Here is a 17,960-nt window from a genome sequence, read left to right as displayed (position 1 = left end):
AAGAAGGAGATAGAGGATAGCCAACGATAACGCAACGTTCTACCAAAAAGTTCAACCACATTCTTGAGCTTGTTTAGATTTAAATATATTTAAGTTTTGAGTTCTTATTGTTAGGCTTTACCAATCCGATCATATAAATAATGAAATATCTGTAGGAAATCTTTTTGCCATACTCAATATTCAGATCCATTTTACATTTGTTCTTCAACGGCTAAACATGTGCCAGAATCTAGCTAGTTGAATTGATCTTTTTATAATTTTGGTGTTTTTTCTGATGATGGAGATGGAGGGGGCGTTGTCCCGGGCGAGACACAGTCCATCCGAGTTTTCCGGGACTGGTAAAGTGAAACACAGACTTCCGGAACTAGGATAGGCACCGTGTCCTCGCTGTATACAGTGTAACGGTATACTCGTTCTAATAGTAGCAACATTTTTGACATAATAGGAAACAGCGACACTAGAAGTGGGAGTATGATGGAAGGAACAAACTCTTCCCAAAGGAAACTCAAGACTCCTTCAAGCGAGCACCTAAACAAGGTAGGTCCTCGATCAAAAACGTTGGTGTCGACAAACAAGCAAGCGCCAACCATAGTCTATCAACAATACGATGGCAGATCTGCTCGGTGTGCTAGCAAAGCTACAACCAAGTCTCAGGAGATGTGATGATAATTAATGATAATGAATGCGGAAATCCCACCGAAGAGGTCTCGCGAAGAAATACAGCCCAAGCAAAGTACATCGCCAAAGAAAAAAAAAACTACTCAAAAGAAAGTGTGTAAGCCTGAAGCCGTCCTGAATATGGATGCAAGGTAGGTCCTCGCCGATGGCAAGCTGAAGAAATGGGCAAACAAGATGGTTGGATCGCAACCTTTTGAAGAAGACACCGTATAAACCGCCTCCTAGTGCCGATTCAATAATCATTGAAAGAACTGGTGATATATCCTAAAGTGACATTTCAATGACAGTCAGGAAAGATGGCACTTTTCAGGAACTGGGGAAAATGTGTCGAGGATTAAAAACACGGCCAAAGAACAAATCTGATTTCAGCCGCTCTGGAAGCAAGGATGCTTCTTGAAGTACATAAAAAAATAGATAGGGTAGGGTGCAGAATAAAAGGAAGGAAATGTTTCAAGTGCTTCGAATGCGGACAACTTGCCAAAGATGTAACAACCTCACCGTCAAAAGCCAGTGCTGTGTCAAGTGTGCAAAAATCGGACATATTGCGAAGTCATGTGATAAAAACCCATCAAGCAGAGTATGTAAAGGTAAGGGCAGAGAAAACACTGACCACCAAATAGTAGGTAATATGAAATGTCCTCTGTACAAAGAACCGTGCAAAAACATCAAAAATGGTCATGGAACTAAATTTGATTTAGGTTCGGACAATAAGCTGACAGGTGCGTGACCTCTACACTCATAGTGATCACCAGGCTATTATGCATGAAATCGGGCACCCGGCCATACTAAATCAAAGGAGAATGTTCGCAAAGCCGGTAGAAACGAAAGGATGAAGGGTCGAAAGCTTAGGTGAAGAACTTTTCAAATCTTGCTAGGCGGTAATATGAGTTGTGCAAGAAGTGCAGGTCGAAATGCGGAGATACTAGGAAGACACATTAGCATAGCATTCGACGCTTCTTTGAGCAGGAGAAAAAGGAAACCGGTATACTGGTGAAGTAATGAAATCAATACCATAAGAGGTGAATCCCACGAAGCGAGGAGGAAGTGCTAAAGGAATCGTTGAACAACGATTCATACAGAACTACGCGAACGCTTCAAAGGGAAAGGCAATGATCTCAAAAATGCGATTAAAACGAGTAAATTCATATTGTTTCAAAGAACTCTACAGAAAATAAACGAAAATCCGTGGGACGATGCGTGCAAGCTGGTAATGTCGAAATTAAAGGGCGGCAAAGGGCAAACACCGACCTGCCCCAAGCTACTGAAAATCGTCGTGGAAGCCTTCTTCCCAGCGCAGCCAACAAAAAAACTAAAAGATCGAGCAGTGGGACATGTTGAAGTGGATGCCACAAAAGTCAATGGCGTGGATGTGATCAAGCGGCACAGAGGTTTGATAATGCTAAAGCCCCAGGCCTGGATGGCATCCCAAATAAGGTCTTAAAACCATGTTGTACTACAGAAGCCAAATAAACTAACCGGTAAGCCTAGCTCTTATTGACCGCTTTGCATGCTAGATCGCTTGGCAACATAATTGAGCGAATAATCTGTGTAAGATTAGAGTATCACTCAAAAGAATACCATGGTTTCTTTGCAGACCAATACGGATTGCGGAAGTCAAAGTCAACCATTGATGCAATAAAATAAGTCACCGAAATCGCTAACAAAACTATCGATGGTAACAGATGAATGTATGGCACAAAGAAGTACTGCGCCGTAGTATCGTTCAATGTCCGAAATGCATTTAACTCGGCTCATTGGACCGATATAATAGAATATCGTGGACAATAGCATCACGATACAGCAATCACTTTAGTACCTAGGAGTACTTATTGACAATATACATAATTAAAAAACGCACATTGACAAAATCTGTGAGAAAGCGGCACGTGCAGTAGTCAAACTAGCAAGAATAATGGCCAACATCAGTGGACCAAGTCAGAATAGGCGTGAACTACTGGCCAATTTGAATCAATCAAAATTAATTTACGCTGCGCCCATATGTGGACCATCACTGCAAAATAAGCATATAACAAGGAAGCAATCGTTATTTCAGCTCAGTGCCAGCTGGAATCATAGCGTTTATCATACTACCAGACGTCAAGGCTATGGAAATCAAAAGAGGCGACTAATATGAATTGCTAAAACGATTGGACACAACAACGAGGAAAAGATGGACCTACAGGTTTATTGGAAGCTTGTAGGCGTAGGTAAAGAGGAAACATAAAGAATGGAATTTTTACCTAACGCAGTTCTTAACGGAGCACGGTTGCTCCAGATAATATTTCCGCAAATACGATAATGATGATAAAACAAATTTTTTAACATAGTGTCTCACATGATAAAGTCGAATCTGGTGTGGGGTCAAGTGAGGACGTGGTCTGCGAAAGTTCTACAAGAGCTGAGAAGGAAAGAATGAAAACGCAGGCGAAAGCAGAAGAACGAATGGGGAGTAGGCTAGAATGGCGGTATCTTTTAAAGACGGGGAGTCACTTAATACTTGTGTGCGCACCAATCATAAAAAATTAAAAACTTTCGCAAACATAAATTCGTATGCACACAGACCAATACACGAGTTAATTCCACTTACGCATATACCGATCAAACGCTCATGAATGGGGTGTATGGCCAATTTAATAGAAATCTATGCTAGCGCTTTTGGTTAATTAAACAGTGACTTAACTGATAGTTGGCTTGGAGGGCGAAGCTTCCTCTTACGAAAGAATAGGTTAGCATCCATAATGTCAAAATTACTTGTGTTTTATTTTTCTCATGAATTCGCTGTTAATATTTTGATGTTTTCCAACCTATTAATATACGGCGGCGAAGAACTGATGTGTCAGCTTCTTTGTAGAATATCGTAGGTTGAAAGCATGCCCGACGATTGGAATTTAAGTGTGCTCTGCCCAAAAAGGAGACCCCACAATCTGCGCCAACTACCGTAGGATAAGCCTCGTCAACATCACATGTAATGTCCTATCGAGTTCACTGGGTGAAAGATTAAAGCCCACCGTCAACAAACTGATTGCACCTTATCAATGTGGCTTTAGGCCTGAAAATTCGACAACTGACCAGATATTCATCATGCATGAAATCTTGGAAAAGATCTGTGAAAAGAGAATCGACGCACACCCCCTCTTCGTCGATTTCAAAGCTGCTTTCGATGCCGTGTCTGAATTTAGTATCCCCGCAAAAGTAATACGGCTGTGTAAACTGACGTTGAGCAACACCAAAAGTTCCTTCAGGATCGGAAAGGACCGTTCGATACCAAACGAGGCTTCAGACAAGGCGACTCCTTTTCGTGTGACTTTTTCAATCTACTTCTGGAGAAAATAATTCGAGCTGCAGAACTTAATCGAGCAGGTATAATCTTTTATAAGAGTGTACAGCTGCTGGCGTATGCCGATGATATTGATATCATTGGCCTCAACACCGGCGCCGTTAGTTCTGCTTTCTCCAGATTGGATAATGAAGCAAGGCAAATGGGTTCGGTGGTGAACGAGGGCAAGATGAAGTATTTTCTGTCATCGAACAAACAGTCGTCGCGCACGCGTCTTAGCTCTCACGTCACTGTTAGAAGTCATAACTTCGAAGTCGTAGATAATTTCCTCTATACTGGTTCCAATATCAACACCGCCAACAATGTCAGCCTGGAAATCCAACGCAGAGGAACTCTTGCCAACAAATGCTACTTCGGACTTAGTAGGCAATTGAGAAGTAGAGTCCTCTCTCGACGAACAAAAACCATATTATATAAGTCACTCATTATTCCATGGACGATGACAACAACTGATAATTCGACGTTACGGGTTTTCGAGAGAAAGGTTTTACGAAAGATTTATGGTCCTTTGCGCGTTGGCTTCGGCGAATATCGCATTCGATGGAACGATGAGCTCTATGAGATATACGACGACATTGACATAGTTCACCGAATTAAAAGACAGCTCTGAAAGTATTCGATGCAGTACCCGCCGGGGGAAGCAGAGGAAGAGGAAGACCTCCACTCCGTTGGAAAGACCAGGTGGAGAAGTCCTGGCTTCGCTTGGAATCTCCAATTGCTGCCATTTTGCGAAAAGAAACAACTGGCGCGCTAATTCTAACTCGGCTATAACCACGTAAGCGGTGTCTACGCCAGTAAAGAGCAAGAATGTCAAATTAAGACATATTTATAGTACATAAATTAGTAAAGTAAAGTTTTTGCTTTTAATTTTATTCGTTTTGTGAACATATTTATTTTTTTTTTTAACAAATGACGGATTTCATTTTGTTTTGATTTAAAATTTTTCTTTCCTTTTGTCACAAGAAAATTTAATATTTTTTTAAAAAAGTTGGAAAATTGTTTACCCTAATTGAGCAAGTATAAAAATGATGTTACCGTTTGGCACACAGCCAAGGGTGTAATTTTTGTAAATTTGTTTGTTATGTGGTAACGTTTAGGATAACAAGAATATGCTTTGGAAACGGAACGGTTCACTGCGAGAGCGTTTTTGTTGATGTTTAAATTATTGGCTTTTCGCTTAAAAGATATTTTTGGAAATATTTGTTTTTACAAGTAACATATTTTAAAGTTATTTTGTTATGAATACTACAGATGACAAATAAATGTAAATTGACGTATTTTAATGGAAGAACACAGATCGGAAATTGTGTTTAATATATAAAAAATACATCTATCCATAAAGAGTTCTTCCAACATAGTAAAAGTGGTATTTTATTTTGGAATGTGTCTATAAATAAAAGTTTTAATAAAAATTTAAAAATGCGGGTGCAAAGTATTTACATTTGGTTTATAGTTTGGCCAATACACACGTTTTTGGCAAACATTGTAAATTCTTGTCCGGTTAGATGCCAGTGTAAAGCAGCCTCAGATAATAGCTCCAATGTACGAGTTAAGTGCGGTGGCATTACAGAGACACCTATCTCCAATTGGGAAAACCTAGACTTTTCTGAAATTGGACAACATTTGATTTCGCTGTAGGAAAATTTTGTTATATTTACCAAAAAAAAAAATGATTAATGGTTTCTAATATATTTTATAGTGACTTAAGCAATAATGCATTTACAAGCATCCAAAGTGACGATCTCAATAGTTTAACACAGCTGAAACGGTTAGATTTGTCTTCAAATCTGTTGAGAAAAATTGACAAAGACACATTTGGAGCATCACTAATTAATTTGGAACGTTTAAAACTGAGTAAAAATGCTATTAGACATATATTTTCTGGTTCCTTTGAATTTATGCAAAATTTGAAGTACCTGTAAGTATCGAAATTGAACGCTGTTTCCACCAAATTATGTTTAAATATATAATGATTTTCAGGGATATTTCAAATAATCCTCTAGTATGCAACTGTGATTTAGTTTGGCTCTTAGCGTGGACTACTGATCGCGTCATAAAAATGCAGCCTTCACCTAAGTGCGAATCACCTGTATATTTTAAAGATACTTTCTTGAAAAAACTAAGGGTTGGCGTGGATTTACATTGCGAATCTCCTTTACAAACATTTTTGGAACTAATACCATTAAAAAATCAGGTAAAATTAATATAAATATAAAGAATCTTATGCCCAGAGTAAAGTTAAATTTTGAAATGACCGCCAAGAGTTACCCTCAAGATAATTACATAAAATAAGTATATTAAAGTTATTTAGAAATTAGAATGTCCACCACAAATTTCACTATTTGGCATGTTTTACGATATATATGTATATCGTTAAGAAAAACATATTGAACGAGTAATATTAATATTTAACTAAGTTATACCATAGTCAAATTATATTTCCATACTATTGAAATTCAATCAAAAATTCGGTGGCAATCTACTTCACATGGTAAAAACACTTTTTTAGAAAACGGTGGAGTAGAAATGTTTCAGTTATACAAGAGAATTTAAACACGATACTTCACAAACGCTTGACTAATATATTATGTTAGTTTAACCATTATCATTTCAACCAACCAATCAAACATCTAAAGATCTGTTCAATCTAAGCTCGTTTCTTTATTTTCGCAACACTGAGATCAGCGGCTATAATACATGTAAATACGCATGCATTAACTACACATAATTAAATACAATCGCTACATCGCAATTTGAGTTAATTACATTAATTAAAAAAATATAACCAGTTAAATAATTTTCTTTGTATTCTAGATTGTTTTTGAAGGAGATCAACTAGTTCTAAAATGTCGCGCTCCCCGTGTTGCCATAGAGGTAGCTCGAGAATCAGAAGACATTCTTTCATCACGGGCCCATATCTTTTGGGGTTGGTCAGAAAAAGTTCGCCGCTCTAACTCAACTGATGATATAATTTACAACGACCCAGAGAAAGTTTTTACCGATGTTAATATCTCAACAAAGCACATCTCTGACTCTGGTATACTCAATTCTATCCTCAAAATTGAACAAATTTCTAAAAATCATTCTGGAATGTGGGATTGCACATTAAATTCACAACAGGCGAATTTATCTAAAGCAATTACAGTAGTTGTAATAGCAAAAGACACCACATACTGTAAAGCCACAATAGTTCGATCAAATAAGGGAACTTATTACTGGCCCCAAGCTATACGTGGAGAAACTGTTAGTCAGGGGTGTGCTGAAAATGAAGAGCTCATAGTCACATACAATTGCAATGCAATGGGAGAATGGGAAAACTTAGATACAAGTGTTTGCCCCTTCGTAAGTGAAACTACAAAAATTTTAGAGCATTTTTCAAAAATGAATTTTACAAAAAATAACGCATTCGAAATTGCTGAACGGCTACAAAATTTCACACACACTCAAATATATTTGAATAATATTAAGGATCCTGTGGATTTGGAATTCATTGCACGCACTTTGAAGAAATATTTGGACTACATATCGTATAAGCAAGATATGCCATTCTTATTACTAAGTATGGTATCAAACCTTTTATTGTTGCCAAAGCGTCTGTTTGAAGAAGCGCAAACCAAATTTGGAACATGTCTTAGTTTTTTGAATACGATCGAAACAGCATCATCGCATGTTCAGTCTTTACCACCCACTGATCAAGACATCAGAAATGACCAATTGTCTATTTCCAGAAATATTTTCGTGGACTTTTTCAACATTCATGTTGATTCATTTACTGGTATATCGTGCACATGGCTAAATAGTGTTAATAACTTAGAACATCGTAACTTTGAATGTAGCTCTTCTAATGACACCTTTCCTATGTTCGAGAGGTATATCGATGCTGCTATTCAGATTCCTGTAACTTCCTTGTTCGATAAAACTGAAAAATCAATTAGACTTATGGTTGCACTGTTTCGAAATGGAAATCTGTTTGGCCTTATGGACAAAAATAGTAATTTTCCAGAAGTACAACATTTACTGCTGACATCTGCAGTTATCGGAGCTAGAATATCAAAAGAGTCAATGGAGTCATTACCGTTAGTTGATATAAGTGATAAAATATTCATCATGTTACGAGTACATCCTTTTCATAATGAAAAAAGTTCGCCGATACCAGCGTGGTGGGATGATAATTTAAATATTTGGAATCCCCGGGAATGTCGAAAGTTGTATTTTCACCGTGGCCTATTGTTGTTCACTTGTAGTCGGTTGGGTTACTATGGGCTTCTGCAACGCCCTGAATACCTAAATGACTACATAACTGAAGGGTCAGGGGCTACTTTTAGATTCGCACCTGTAAGCGTATATATAGGAAGCGTAGTTGTTTTCTTATGTTCGTGGATTAATATAACTACTTTTGTAATTTTTCGCAAAGCAATTCGAATGAATCGTCAACAAAGGCACTCTCTGGTGAATATTTGGCTGTCAGTTTCATTTTTATCAGCCGTGTTTGTACTTGGAATATACCAAACAGAATATCCTCATATTTGCCGGGTAGTTGGAATTTTATTACATTACTTTTCTTTATCTGTTTTGTTATGGCTGTGCGTATGTCTTAGCAATTTGTACAAAGGTTTATCCAAATCTTATCAAGTAGCCTCTGAACCTGACGTGCCCAAGGAAGTACAATTTAAAAAACCAATTCTTAGTATATACTTAGTGGGCTGGGGTATTGGAATGATAATTTGTGGTATATCGAGCGCAGTTAATGTCAACGAATATGCTTCATATTCATTTTGTTTTCTACATAATTCATCGTCATTGAACGCATTATTTGTTCCGGCTATAATACTTTTAATTTTTCTTGTTATACTAATGCTATGTATATATTGTCATATGTCTCAGAGAGCCGTAAATGTGTTGTCAAATAAACACTTTGCCGATAATACAATGGCTACCGAAAATATTGATTTAGACTGGCTGGACTTAAAGCAAAACACTGTGCCACGGGTTAATCATAATTCTACAGGGGTCGACCAATATAGAAGTCTTACCCTTAGTAATCCAGTGAGCAGTATAATCGATGACTTCGAAAGATCTAATATAACACATTTGAGAGCTCATTTACTATTTTTGATCCTATTCATGGTATCCTGGATATCAGCAGCAATATTTGTTCACCAGAGTTCAGAAAATTTAATGACTAGTCGAATGTACAGTATGGTGTTTGCGGTATCTTGCTGTTTGCTGGGATTATTTTTAATTCTATTCTACACATTGTCTAGAAATGATACAAGAAGCGCTTGGGGGCGAAGATTTTGTTTAACAAATGCCAATTGTAAAAGCTATCATCAGAGTTACTATGATGCAAATGTGCCTTCCGCTTTGCCAGCAAATAAAACCTCAGCCATTTATGATGTAAGTATGTCCGGATCCCGAACAAATAGCCAATGCTCAAGACATCGTAGTAGTAGTGTTCGCAGTATGAAAAGCAACTCACATAAAACCGATCAAATTTTACAAAATCTCGATTGTCCTTTACTCGGCACAGTCTCGTCAAACGTAAATCAAACATCTATCATCAACAATCACCATATGGCTGTCAACAGTCTAACCACTGTCCCCATCACTAGCGAAATACCAAGTGCTGAAATATTTTATAATCCCAATCAAATAATAGTAGCGAGAAAGTTTTTTAAAAAACAAAAGCGCTTAGCGAAACGCAATAATTTTGAACTTCAAAGGCAAGTGGAGCGCGTTGAATATTTGGACAACGTTAGTGACATCTCATCTTTGACAGGAAGTGAAAATGCGCACATCTATTCGGAACGACACAATGCTATTACCCTATTAAGAGGTGGTAGCAAAGTGAACAATACAAACATCTATTATAAATCGAACGCCTATACAAATGCTGGCTCTAAGTCGCCACACTATACGCCGATGGAGAATTATCGAAATGGCTTAGCTATGTCTAGAATGAATTCCGATTGTTTTGTACAAAACCGCCCCTGTGCATCCGATTTTGTTGCAAATATATATACTAATATACCTGAGACAAAAGAACCGAAACATGAAATCATAAAAGTTAGGAACTCAAATCGACCAAATAAACCCAGTTGTGTTGAGACTCTAAGTGAGCGTGAAGAAGAAATTGAAAATGAAGATGACTCTTTGGATGAACAAAAAGTTCCGTTATATCAAAATGCATCGGCAGTTTCCTCAGCAATTTCGTTCCCAGCAGAACCTGAATTGCTTAAGCATTCTAGCCCATTGAAGGCTCCATCACCATTAATCGAAAATGAAGATGTTGATGCAATGAATAGTGTGGGTTTACCAAGTGTTACAAATTATGAAATAAGTAAACCATCAGAGACATTTGATTTAAAGCCAGACGAGATTTATATATCGAACGCATTACACATTACAAACCAAATTAACATTGAAGAATCCTCTAGGACGGGTATTTTAATTCGACACAACCCAAAACATTCCAAGTCACTTAACAATCTACATGATTCCATTGATACTTCAAATAGATTTTTGAATAGCGAACATTCAAATAATTCATCAAATTTTAGTTTAGAGAATGGTAGAGTCGGTTCCTGGAATGTCAGTTCTTTAAGTGTACCATTTTTGCTTAGTGACAAACAAAGGACTCCTAAATGCCGTAAACTAAAACAGGCCGAGTTTGCCGATAAATATGAGTCTGCCAGCGAAAATAATGTCTTCAGCATACCACACGCAAATACCGCTCATTCGATTAGTCCGACAAATGAAAGTGATTTGAATTACCAAAATTCTGAAATTAGCATACGAAGTCATGGCTTATACGAACCTCAGCCTGACAACGACTTAAATATTACATTAACCGAAGAGTTTCCCTATCAGTCTTCAAACACTAGCGACACAGAAGATCCGCTAAATGATTTTGAAGATGAAAATCCTAAAAGTGATTATTCGTTAGGACATCAAATGAGTGAAAACGATCCATCAATTGATGAACTATATGAAGCTATTAAACATCATCACACTCCCACCATTGCTACCAGCACAGATGGAAGCAATAATTTGAAACACATGGATACTGATGCGGAGGTAGCATCAATGCCGATTACGACACCTTCATCTCAACCGAAATCAACAAGCCTTTCGTCATATAGTGTGGTAGCGAAACCGCTTGTAGAAGCATCTAATGATGCAGTTGAGGATGACAGTAGTCAAAGTAGCATAATTTCTTATATAGACCAAAAAGTTAAGAGAAGTTAGAAATTAAATCTCCATTGCTGAAAACTTTAACGTTGACTTGCCAAGGGTGTAACGTTATTGCCAATCCAAAGTTAAGTTGTTCTATTTACCCAACTTCAGACAAGCAATATAATGATTTAAAATAAGCAAATTTACTTCGCAAATGTTGGCGAATTGCGCTTTTCTGACTAAAAGAGTATGAATACAAGTGATTAATTAAAGCTTACTGTGATGAAATATTTTACAAGCTACCACATGGGCTCTTATTAAGCTTGACTTACTCAGCAATTTTTAAGTTTTTATAACTTATATACATAGGTATGTACAATTGAAAATCATTGTTTTTAGTATTTAAGACACTTTTTATTCTGATGTTGGAATCAACCTAGAGAACTGAAGTCATACAAAGAATATTACATAAGTTTTTTTCTAAAAAAATAGCATATTTCGTGTCTATAATAGAAACTAAACATTATAAACATAAATTATTGCATAAGAATATAACAGATAAGGCTGTTTTGGCACTGAAGCGGAGGCAACTCAGTTGAGCGTAACATGTCTTGACTGCTATCTTCGTAGCCAAAGATGTAATATATAGTATAAATAATAGTTATAAAATAAATTCGTAAATAATTTGTACATTTTAACTTGTATTATGTTTTATGTAGTAAGATAAAATAAACACAAATTTTAAAAATATTGATTACGTTATTCTTGTTATTGATTATACATTTTATTGGAAATATATAAGTAAGTTTTAATACAAGATAAGTATGTATCCTAACAGATATTACTTCTATACGTATACAGATTATAGGCATATTGAGCCCTCTGATTTTTCCACATCATTTTATTCAATGATAATGTCTTTAGAAAACCTAGTGTAAGTGTAATTTAGTGTAGCGTTGCTCCGGCTTCACTGCTGCTTTGGAAGGAGGTCTCCATAAGGCGTTTCGATTGTATTAACCCATCATTACTCTACAAATTTCCGTCTTTTATTCCCTTTTCCTCTTTTATCGTAAGAGAACCTATTGGGAAGGAGTGCTCTGGCATTATCGGTGGGGTAGAGGCACCTTCTTTTAGAAGTTTGTCTTCTATTTCTTTTCCTTTAATAACCAAAAATAGTCGAATTTTATTTCGATCGCTACTGCAGTTAGTTTCCTGACACATTCCCATGTTATGGGATATTTGGTAGTACATGATGATATTGCCATTAGTGCAACTTGCCTGTCACAGCAAATTATTATATGCTGATTAATAATCATTCTCTTCAGTATGAATTCTGCGCATGAGTCTAGTAGTTTATGATAGCGTGTCGGTTGTAATATTCTTCCATTCTACATCATTTGTTGTAATTTTAAAATAATAAACTCTTTAGAATCAAGTTTTCATAACTAATAACTTAATATTCTTGTAACAATTTGACAACTTATTTCATAATCGTAAGAACATATATGTCGGAGCGCTTATGCTTGTATTTTGTATGTCACTGTAAATGCGTATGTTGTAGTACTAATATTTTGTAAGTAAGTGTATGTGCCAGAGCGCCAGGCTCGGCGCAGGCGACGCATAGGCGGCATATATTGCGGTACTTTGTCTTGCAAATGCGCAAATAAGCATAGTAACAGGATAGGGATAATGTTACTGAGTGAGGTCCGATCGTATTCCGCGAACTAAGAAAGAACACAACTGTTATGGAACCGTTATGTGTTTTAAGTATGAAAGGAATGCGTGGTCATTGAGCGCTGTGCTCGCTCAAGTAGAGTTCAGTTGAGAAAGCGGCATTGAGACGATCGGAACTCACTGTGCTTCTTTAATATAAACTACTAGTAGTAAAGTGAAGTAAAGTAAAGTGAAGTGAAGTGAATTAAAATAAAGGAGATGAATTCAAATGAGTCTCCTACATATACATAAATACTCGCATGGTACATAATCAATTTTCAAACATTATATTTAAAATAAAAATTTTTAACTCCTAAAATTATAAAGAGAATTGAAATATAATTGCAAATGTTAAATACTCAATTACCTGTGGTTAAAAACTGCGTTTACCAACCGATCTATTTGTGATTCAAAAACGATTACATATATGAAAATATTTTTTCTTTATTTGTGTATAAATTAACATCATATTATACCTGGTCTAATAGTATGGCATAATTAAGAAAAATAACGAATTGCCATTAATGAAGGGGAATTAAGTAAATAATTTATTTCATTAATGCATGTACCACGGCGTTAACGTTTAGAGCTTTAAGATCTGAATAAGTTTGTCCGGTTCCAACAAATACAATCGGCTGTCCGGTAATATAGGTCATGGAAATAGCAGCCCCCACTTTATCATCTATTGTATCGAATTTTGTAAGCACAATTCCATCTATTATATGAGGATTTTCATTTGAAGAGTAATCTGCGAGAGATTGATTAAATTTAACAAGTTGGTCAACAGCTTCATTCCCTACAAGCGCTTCGCCAACAAATAATACCAAATCGGGATCGTTTATTTTAATTAATTTCGATAATGATCTCATAAGAGGCTCATTGTCTTGCATGCGACCGGCTGTATCGATCAAAACAATATCAATGGTTGTGTCATTAGCATATTTAATAGCTTCCATTGCAATTCCCGCAGCATCTTTTCCATAACCTTTCTCATAAAGTTGAACCATGGTTCGATTGTTATGTCTTTCTGGAGGGTGTAAAGCATTCAGATGGCGAGTATGTGTCCTAAGTTGTTCCACAGCGCCAGCTCGGAATGTATCGCAGGCAGCAATTAGAACGCTAAAATCGTTTTCAATTAGCCAAAAACAAATTTTGGCCAAATTTGTTGATTTTCCTACTCCATTAACGCCACAAAATGCTATTGTATATGGTCTGCCGTTATTTTTAGCTTCCAGAGCATCCCGTATAATGTCTATTCTCCTCTTAGGTGACAATATACGTACCAATGAAGTATTTAAGGAGTTTTTCACCAATGAAGCAATTGAATCAAATGTACCCAGCGATTTGCCCTCTAAATTAGTAGCCACAGACTCGCACAACTTGTAAGCAATGTCAGCAGCAACGTTTTTCGATATCAAATGATCTTTCATTTTCTCAAGTGCTGGCTGCAGTTCCACTCTTGACAAAGTTTTAGAGCCAACGATCCCTTTAAAATAAGACAAAATGCCGCTAGTTTTCGGTCCGTTATTTGGGTTACCACCCTTTTTTTCGTCAAGTTCTAATGAATCTTCATCGCTTTCAACTTCTAGGTCTTGAATGCGACCCTGCATTGTACCAACAATCTGTAAGTAAAGATAATCATTAAGTATTGGCATATGGACAATTTATCATAATATATGTCATAATGTTACTGTTAAATATAGAGTGTAATCATACACTCAATATTGCTTTCACAAATTTGGTTTTTCCCAAACAAGAATTTTTAGTAACAGAAAATAAACGAACTTACGTTATTTTGAACTTTTTGATATTGAACATCCTGGTGCTGATCTTTTGATCTATCCAATATTACCGCATCCTTTGAACTACCTCCCAAGTCCCATACTCTTGGTTTTTTGCCAGCTTTTTCTGATGCATTTGCTTTTGACTTTGGTTCTGTGGGACTTTTTTTGGCAGTCATTTTTTCTTTCAATCTCTTGCGGTTCTCCAAAATTAAATTTTCTGTTGTTAAATTAATGTCTTTGGGCTTAGATGTTTCCTGTATGACAACTTTTTTTACAATTTCATTTTTATTATTATCATCATACATCGACGCAACATTTTTTTTTGACTTTGTGGATTCATTGTAAGAGCGCATTTGTTTCGGTGCATTGCTAACTTTAGTTGCCGACTTTTCCACAGCTGTCAACGTATTTCGAAATTCTGCATTAAAATCGTATTGTGTAGGAAGTCTTCGCTCAGATGATAACACATCAGCAAACTTTCTCTTGAATTCCTGCTGCAGTTCACCAAGAAATGCATCTAAATAATTTAATTTAATAACTTTTTGAAAAACAGCCGCATATACCAGTTCCAATTCATTATCAAGTTTATATTGTACTGCCAAATTATCCTCTTCAAAATATTTACATTCTGTATTGCGATCCTATAAATATTTACTCAACAATTAAAGCATTAAATAAATATAAAATTCAACATACCTCAAGTATGAAACTTCTAATAAGATTGTTGATGCAGGCAGAGTATGTTATTTCAGAGGAATTATAATCCCAAAGGATTATACCTCCTTTTGTGAACACTACTACGTAATCCAACATATCAAATAAATTAAATATGCATCCCCTGACACGTCACAGCAGAAACAACCAATCTTCGTAAATTCACATAAACATTTCAATCACGTCACGTATGTCACTATATACATTTCAACTGACAACTAAAGGTAGGTGCCAGATAGCAGATTTACTGAAAGGCGATAACTCGGTAAAAAATAAAGCCAGGCACTGTGTAGAAAACTGTGGGTATCGGGTTAATCCGATAAGTCGTCGTCGTTGAAATCGTATACCATGTTCCGACCGACACTTAATCAAGAGATTTAGGCTGTTGAATAGTTTAACTCACTGTACCACTGGATTTTGCAAGATTTCACCATCCACTTCAAAATCAATTCACCGAAGTGAATTGAAACTGCTCCACTCTAAATCTCCCGGTGCGAAACTGATTTTACGCCATCTGTTGGTCACATTTGTATAATCGCAGCTGATTTTGACACCACAAGTTGTCAAAGTAAAATATTAAACACAAAATATAAAACAGTAAAAGTTAACAGATAAAAAGAAAAAGACAACAAACCAAAAATTGCAAACTAATACAGATAAAAATAAAAAATATACAAAAATACAAATTGGTAATGGCAAAATGTGAAAAAAGAAAAGAATTATTTGGAGTGAGGCTGCCGAGGGAGGATGGAGTCATGTGTAGAAGTTCATGTAAGTGAGGAAAGTTCTCTGATCGCCATTCACTTGGGAGTGGCCAAAAACGATTCTTTTACATATGGCTCAAGTAGCTCACGACTTCCGGTCTTTGACCAAGTATCCTCTGGATAGCCTAACAACATTCATTTGAATGCGAGCTAAAGTGAGAAGGCGAAATATCTCCCTTCACTGTGTGCGCTGGGTTTGGGACCCGCCACGTAAAAAGCGGCCGAAATGAAAGATTTTCCTGCGTGAGTATGAAGAGTTTGACAAGCTGGCCGACAGGGGTAATGCTCGAAAATTCTACGAAAAAATGCGGCGGCTAACAGAAGGTTTCAAGACCGGAGCATACTCTTGTAGAACCCCCAAAGGTGATTTGCCCAGAGCATACTTAAATTATGGAGAGAACACTTCTCCAGCCTGCTGAATGGCAGTGAACGTACAACGCCAGGAGAAGGCGAACCCGATTCTCCCATCGATGACGATGGAGCAGACGTTCCAATGCCCGACCATGAAGAAGTTCGAACAGCAATTACCCGTCTGAAGAACAACAAAGCGGCGGGGGTTGATGGATTGCTGGCCGAGCTATTCAAACACGGCGGCAAAGAACTGCGGCAACTGCAAAGAGCTTCTTTGTAAAATATGGTCGGACGAAAGCATGTCCAACGATTGGAATTTAAGTATGCTATGCCCAATCCATAAAAAGGGAGACCCCTCAATCTGCGCCAACTAACGTGGGATAAGCCTCCTCAACATCGCCTATAAGGTTTTATCGAGCGTATTGTGTGAAAGATTAAAGCCCACCGTCAACAAATTGATTGGACCTTATCAGTGTGGCTGTAGACCTGGCAAATCAACAACCGACCAGATATTCACCATGCGCTAAATCTTCGAAAAGACCCGTGAAAAGAGGATCGACACAGACCACCTCTTCGTCGATTTTAAAGCTGCTTTCGACAGCACGAAAAGAAGCTGTTTTTATGCCGTGATGCCTGAATTTGATATCCCCGCAAAACTAATACGGCTGTGTAAACTGACGTTGAGCAACACCAAAAGCTCCGTCAGGATCGGAAAGGACCGTTCGATATCAAACGAGGTTTCAGACAAGGCGATTCCCTTTCGTGTGACTTTTTCAATCTACTTCAGGAGAAAATAATTCGAGCTGCAGAACTTAATCGAGCAGGTATAATCTTTTATAAGAGTGTACAGCTGCTGGAGTATGCCGATGATATTGATATCAAAATATCTCCTGTCATTAAACAAACAGTCGTCGCGCACGCGTCTAAGCTCTCTCGTCACTGTTGACAGTTATAACTTTGAAGTCGTAGATAATTTCGTCTATCTTGGAACCAGCGTAAACACCACCAACAGTGTCAGCCTGGAAATTCAACGCAGGATAACTCTTGCCAAGAGGTGTTACTTCGGACTTAGTAGGCAATTGAGAAGCAAAATTCTCTCTCGACGAACAAAAACAAAACTCTATAAGTTGCGAGTTTTCGAGAGAAAAGTTCTGCGAAAGATTTATTCGATTCGATGGAACGATGAGCTGTATGAGATATATGACGACATTGACATAGTTCAACGAATTAAAAGACAGCGGTTACGATGGCTAGGTCATGTTGTTCGGATGGACGAAAACACTCCAACTCTGAAAGTATTCGACGCAGTACCTGTCGGGGGAAGCAGGGGAAGAGGAAGACCTCCACTCCGTTGGAAGACCAAATGGAGAAGGACCTGGCTCCGCTTGGAATATCCAATTGGCTCCACGTAGCGAAAAGAAGAAACAACTGGTGCGCTGTTGT

At 37.2% G+C, this 17,960-nt stretch overlaps 3 protein-coding genes across 3 annotated transcripts in view; 1 reads left to right on the top strand and 2 right to left on the bottom strand.

The window, feature by feature from the left end:
• LOC125778503 (uncharacterized) overlaps positions 1 to 17,960 on the bottom strand; it is an 88,304-nt gene that overhangs the window by 67,307 nt on the left and 3,037 nt on the right. The window lies entirely within an intron of this gene.
• LOC105233348 (adhesion G protein-coupled receptor A3) lies at positions 5,108 to 11,941 on the top strand. The gene is made up of 4 exons (XM_011215413.4): positions 5,108 to 5,649; positions 5,715 to 5,933; positions 5,996 to 6,209; positions 6,830 to 11,941. The coding sequence occupies exons 1-4, from the start codon at positions 5,435 to 5,437 to the stop codon at positions 11,261 to 11,263; spliced, it is 5,082 nt and encodes a 1,693-aa protein (XP_011213715.2). The 5' UTR covers positions 5,108 to 5,434; the 3' UTR covers positions 11,264 to 11,941.
• Positions 13,329 to 15,608, bottom strand: LOC105233349 (signal recognition particle receptor subunit alpha homolog). The gene is made up of 3 exons (XM_011215414.4): positions 15,385 to 15,608; positions 14,694 to 15,329; positions 13,329 to 14,526 (listed from the first exon to the last, which is right to left on the bottom strand). Exons 1-3 carry the CDS (start codon positions 15,499 to 15,501, stop codon positions 13,453 to 13,455), a joined length of 1,827 nt encoding a protein of 608 aa, XP_011213716.2. The 5' UTR covers positions 15,502 to 15,608; the 3' UTR covers positions 13,329 to 13,452.

The sequence above is a fragment of the Bactrocera dorsalis genome, chromosome 4 (genome assembly GCF_023373825.1).
Source record: "Bactrocera dorsalis isolate Fly_Bdor chromosome 4, ASM2337382v1, whole genome shotgun sequence".
NCBI classification, from domain to species: domain Eukaryota; kingdom Metazoa; phylum Arthropoda; class Insecta; order Diptera; family Tephritidae; genus Bactrocera; species Bactrocera dorsalis.
This window is presented reverse-complemented; position numbering and strand designations above follow the sequence as displayed.